Below are 6,016 nucleotides of genomic sequence, written 5' to 3'. Positions count from 1 at the left end.
TATTTTTAAATAGTCATTTATTAGTAAAAAATATATATTTAATCAATTTGTAATTTATTTTAATCTCTATTTAAATTACAATTATTAATAATGCATAACAGTATTACAAATTAATATCATATTTTTATTAAGAAAAGATAAAAAATACACTTAATTTTGAAAATACAAATTTTTAGGTATTAAATAAATAATTATTAATAGAGCAAATTATATGATGAAATTAAATGATAAAAATAATAATAATGTTATTATTAGTAATATATAAATAGTTAAAATATTACGGTAATTAAAAGATTATTATTTTCTTTATATAAAATTTCATTTGAAACTAATGTTAGAAAACATAAAAGTAACGCTAAAACAAAAAGTTAGCCAAATGTTTAATGTATTTTTTGTTATAAAATGTTTGTGTAATCATTAATTTCTATACTACATATGATTACAGTATAATTATATAAAGTTATTAACCAAGAGTTAAATATTATATTAATATATAAGATTGATATTGAATTCCTATAGTCTATATTTAATATATAATTTTATATATAAATAATAATTAGTAAATTTATATAATTATAATCAGAAATGGATTTATTAATAGTTTTAAAGTTTAATTGATCTCAAAATAATTGGCACTTGGTAAAAAATTATTTTATTAAAACTGAAAATGTGTAAACCGTTAAAAATCAAAATTATTTTTTAATATTTTAAAATATAAGTGTTACTATTTTTAAAATTTTTACAATAAATGCACTTCATATTCATGAACTCATGAAAGGAGTACTTATTTGAATTCTTTATGTCCGTCTGTCACCATTTATTCGAATTTTGATTTCAGATTTGAATAAAGCATCAAAAATATAATATAGGTTATTAGCTACATGACTAAAATTAAGTTTATTTTGTCATAGTATCATTTAATACCCTACATAACTAAAGTTGAGTTTATTTTATCACAATGTTATTTAATACCGAAATTTATTAAAGTAAATTATTATTTAATATTTAATTTGGATAAGGAGTTCGTATGGAAATGCTTTCTAGCATTCTCAACTGGTTTATTAATGTTATAAACATAAGTTATATAGTATAATATTAGTTTGAATAATAATAATTTATCAATAAAAACAAGTTTTATAAAAATTTATTAGTTAGACAAATAAAAATTTAAAATAAATTTTTCCTTAAAAAATCCAAAAATATTTTATTTTGTTATTTTATTGAGACCCCCCCCCCATATAAAATTTAGACCAAATATTATCATTTTAGACTACTCAACAAATTGAATCTCATATAGAATTGATATAAATTATATTAATATTTTTTATAATCTACTCTAATATTTTTATAAACTATATTTTAATAAATAAAATTATAGGTAATGTCGGTCTAATAATTTATACACTGAATACTCATTTCTATTATTAAATAAGTTAATCTAAGTATAAAGTATATAAAAACTAATTCAATCCAAATACTCATTGATTTTAACGTAAATATTAATTATTTAATAACAAACTTAATTAAATTAAAGCTAATAAATCTTTTCTTTTTTTTAATTGAAAAATGTTGAAATACTTTTAATAAAATGGTCAAACTTATTATTATATTGTATGTATAATTTATAAATAAATATTTCAAAAATATTTCGACAATCACTTTAAAAATTTCAAAAATGAAGGACATATTAATAGATATGAATTCAATAAACTATTGAATACTATTTATATTTGCATTGATTTCAGGTTTACTAAAATATTTTTGCAGATTCTCTACGTTTTGATAAGCGTTGAGTCAAACAGTTTTAATAAAAAGTAATTTTATTAGTTTTATGTTTTATATATAAGTATTCAATAATAAAGAGAATTAAATAAAATTATGGATAACTTAACTAAAGTTCTTCAAGATTTTCAAATCAATGGTTACGCTATTATTGAGGATTTCTTGTCAAACAAAGAAGTGGAAACATTGAAGAGTGAATGCAAAACATTGATTGATAAGGGATTAGATTTACGGGAAGACCAGACTATCTTCACGACTGGTGATAGTCAACAAACAAACGACTATTTTATGAACTCTGGCGACAAAATTCGCTATTTTTACGAAAGTCATGCCTTTAATGATAGGGGAGAGTTGGTTGTAGACAAGTACTCGTGTCTTAATAAGATTGGACACGCATTGCATTGGATGAGCCAACCATTTAAAGAGATCACATTCAGTGACAAAGTTAAACAATTAGTTAAACAAATTGGTTTTGTTGAGCCAGTGGTCGTCCAGAGTATGTATATATTTAAAAACCCGGGCATCGGTGGTGAAGTAATGCCACATCAGGACGCAACATATCTGCACGCAATACCTGATCCTAAAGTAATTGGTCTTTGGTTTGCTTTAGAAGATGCAACGGTATGTCATCTTAAATGGTTTACTGTATATTATATACTGCATTACAAAAGTGATGTTTTTATAACCAATATCTGATTAGACAGAAAATGGTTGTTTGGAGTTCATCCCCGGTTCACATCATGAAGGACTACATACTCAATGGATTCGTACGACTGATCAAAATGGATCAACTGTTATGAAGTTAACTAAAGAGTGCAATCAATTTAAAGACAGACAGTTTGTGAGCGCACCCGTCAAGAAAGGATCAGCAGTTGTTATCAATGGTTTTGTCATTCATAAGAGTGCAATCAATCGGTCAACTAATCCAAGACCTATCTATACTTTCCACATATTTGAACAAAAGGATAGAGTTTGGGATTCATTCAATTGGTTGCAACCGACACACGATATGCCCTTTCCTTCTCTATATAAAAATTAATTTCTATTTTTAAATATCTAATTATTAATAATAAATCAATGTTTTTAAAGCACTGTTAACAATATAGATAACAATAAATGATAATGGTCATTTATGATTTAATTTATCATAAATTTCCATTTATAACATTAACTTTAAATATTATACAGTATATAAAATTAGATTTATATGATATATTCGACAGAATTTTTAATTAATAGTTATATTAATTGATTGATAATCATTAAGCAATTGTTTAAACAATTATATTGTCATAGATTTAAAATACAGTATAAATATTTAAATATCTATAATTTAAATATACATTTAAAAGGTATGACATATAGTGACATATAGTGGCATACAGTATGCCATATACCTTCAAACGTTATTTGACAACTACAGTATAACATAATTATAATAACAAATATTTATTTATATATTTTATATAATATTATTAAATAATTATTTATAAAGTTCAAAATGTTGTCAATTATTTTCAATATGCATTCGGATTCTTATTTTTATATCTTTTCTGCAATTTTCAAGCAAATGATTGCATTAACGGACATTGTGTCCAATCAAGTAATATGTCTACAATTGAGTTTCTAAAGTCTGAAACCAGTTATAATGATTTAAACTCATTTTTAAAAGTCCCATATTTACGGTTAGAAATAAAACAAAAATAAAGTACGCTTTTAAAAAACAATAAATAATTTATTAATTAAATACAATTAAATACATATATTTTCATCACTTTCTACAACATTATTATTATTATAATTACAATTAATTTCTTTAAAATAAGACAAATAAAATTTTTGGTTATCTATATCTAAATATTTTAATAAACTTAAAATATCTTTATATTTTTCTTTAGTAATACCTACATTATCATTTATTAAACTTGTGTCAAAATTTGATATTTTAATATCTAATAAAGTGGATTTAATTAAATTAATTTTAACAACATTTTGATCGTAATAATTATCATATAAAAAAATATCACCATTAGGATTGAACAAAAATTTTACATAATTTGAAATTTGAATTTTTGTTCTTTTTTCGGTAAAAAAATTATTCAAAAAATTATTAAAATTATAAACTTCTGATTCTATTGTATTAAATTTGCATTCTTTAATTAATTGAATATATTGGTTAGGATTTTGAATAATTTTATTTTTACAATTTTTACTTATAATACCAAAATTTCTATCACATGTACAAAATGTATGACCTTTTACCTTTTACCTATATGTGTTAACTTAATATTTAATTTAATTGAAATATAAGAACAAAATTTAATCATGCACCAATTTTTATTTTGTGCACAAGTATTATCAGACATAAATATAATTTCTTTATTTTTTAAAACTTCATTATTTATAAAAATTTAATACTCTATATAAATTAGAAATAATACTATTAGCGTTTTTTGGATATTTACCTTCAATATTATAAAAAATAAAAGAATCATAATTATAAACATGAATATTTAATATAAAAAACCATAATAATCGTTTATAAAAAACATCTGATATTGTTAAATAAGGTAAAGGTTTATTTTGACCATAGTCAAATTCAATAACTAAATATTTATTATCATTTATATAACTATTTTTTAAATTTTTATGTGTTAATATTGCTAATTTATGATTATTATATTCTAAATCTGTTATTAAACTATTATTATTTACTTTATTATTATATTCAAAACAAAAATCACATTGATCAGATTTAGGTTTTTTAAATTGAATATTATAATTAGCTTTAAAAAAATTACTAAATAACATTAAACTAATTTTACATTGATTTTTATCTTTAACATAATTAATATAAAGTTTATATAATTTAGTTAAATTTAAATCATTATTATAAAAATATAATTTATTACTTTTTGTATAATGAGAAGGTAATGTAGGAAATAATTTAATAAAATCATTAAATATAATTTTATCAATTTTAGTTTTTTTAATATTATAACCTCTTAAATCTATTAAATTAATATTTTTGTTTATTTTATTTTGAATTTTTTGAATTCTAGATTTATCTATTTTTAATAAAAGTGTTATAAATTTTAAACAAACTTTAACCTCATAATTGTCTTGATTTTTAATTGCATAGTTCCATATATTATTTCTTTTTGAATCTTGATTATTGTTAACTTTTTTTAACATTTCTTTTAACATATAATCTTGTTTTTCATGATTCATTAAATTTAAAATTATCTCATTTTGTTGTATTTCATTTACTTTTTGATAACATTTCAATCTTTTGCAACACATTTCAATTTTTGTAAACTCTTTCTTAATAATTTTTTACCATTAGGTGATATATATTCATTTCCCTGTATTTAATAAAAATATAATTTAATTTGACATAGTATAACATAAATTAACATAATTTAACATAAATTAACATAAATTAACATAATTTAACATAAATTAACATAATTTAACATAAATTAACATAAATTAACATAAATTAACATAATTTAACATAAATTAACATAATTTAACATAAATTAACATAATTTAACATAAATTAACATAATTTAACATAAATTAACATAATTTAACATATATTAACATAATTTACCATATATTAACATAATTTACCATAAATTAACATAAATTAACTTAAATTAACATAATTTAACATAAATTAACATAAATTAACATAATTTAACATAATTTAACATAAATTAACATAATTTAACATAATTTAATACAATTTAATTTAATAATATAATTACCGATTGTCTTTTGAGTTTATTTTCTACTTTTTTTCGACAAATTGGATAGCTTTTCTTATTTTTCGATTTACTTTTTTCTTGTTTTTTGTCTTTAATTAAATCTATTAATTTTTCTCTGTTTGTAATATCATTAAAATATTTAATATTATTTACATTAAACGATGCATTCATTGCATATAAAAACACAATATACAAATATTTAATCATTTTAATAATAATAAATAATCACAAATAAATAAATCGCAAATTTAATTTAGTTTAAAAATATTATCAATTAATTTGTATATTAATAAATTAAAAATAATATATAAAGTTTTGAATAAAAATAATAGTTAAAATATTTCAAATAAAATGATAGATTAAGAAAGTTTTACATTTTTTTAAGGATTAGAACTATTTTTGATAAGAGTCATGAGTTTATAACTGGTTTCAGACTTTAGAAACTCAATTGTGGTCATAAC

The 6,016-nt window shown here is 19.5% G+C and overlaps 1 protein-coding gene across 1 annotated transcript; it reads left to right on the top strand.

Moving 5' to 3' along the window:
• The first annotated feature begins 1,790 nt into the window (after window positions 1-1,790).
• Window positions 1,791-2,856, top strand: LOC128958410 (phytanoyl-CoA dioxygenase domain-containing protein 1-like). The gene is made up of 2 exons (XM_054304263.1): window positions 1,791-2,403; window positions 2,483-2,856. Exons 1-2 carry the CDS (start codon window positions 1,879-1,881, stop codon window positions 2,819-2,821), a joined length of 864 nt encoding a protein of 287 aa, XP_054160238.1. The 5' UTR covers window positions 1,791-1,878; the 3' UTR covers window positions 2,822-2,856.
• The last annotated feature ends 3,160 nt before the right edge of the window (window positions 2,857-6,016 follow it).

The sequence above is a fragment of the Oppia nitens genome, unplaced genomic scaffold, assembly GCF_028296485.1.
Source record: "Oppia nitens isolate AA-2021 unplaced genomic scaffold, nextdenovo-longstitch-racon4-pilon3 scaffold13_pilon_pilon_pilon, whole genome shotgun sequence".
Classification (NCBI taxonomy): domain Eukaryota; kingdom Metazoa; phylum Arthropoda; class Arachnida; order Sarcoptiformes; family Oppiidae; genus Oppia; species Oppia nitens.
This window is presented reverse-complemented; position numbering and strand designations above follow the sequence as displayed.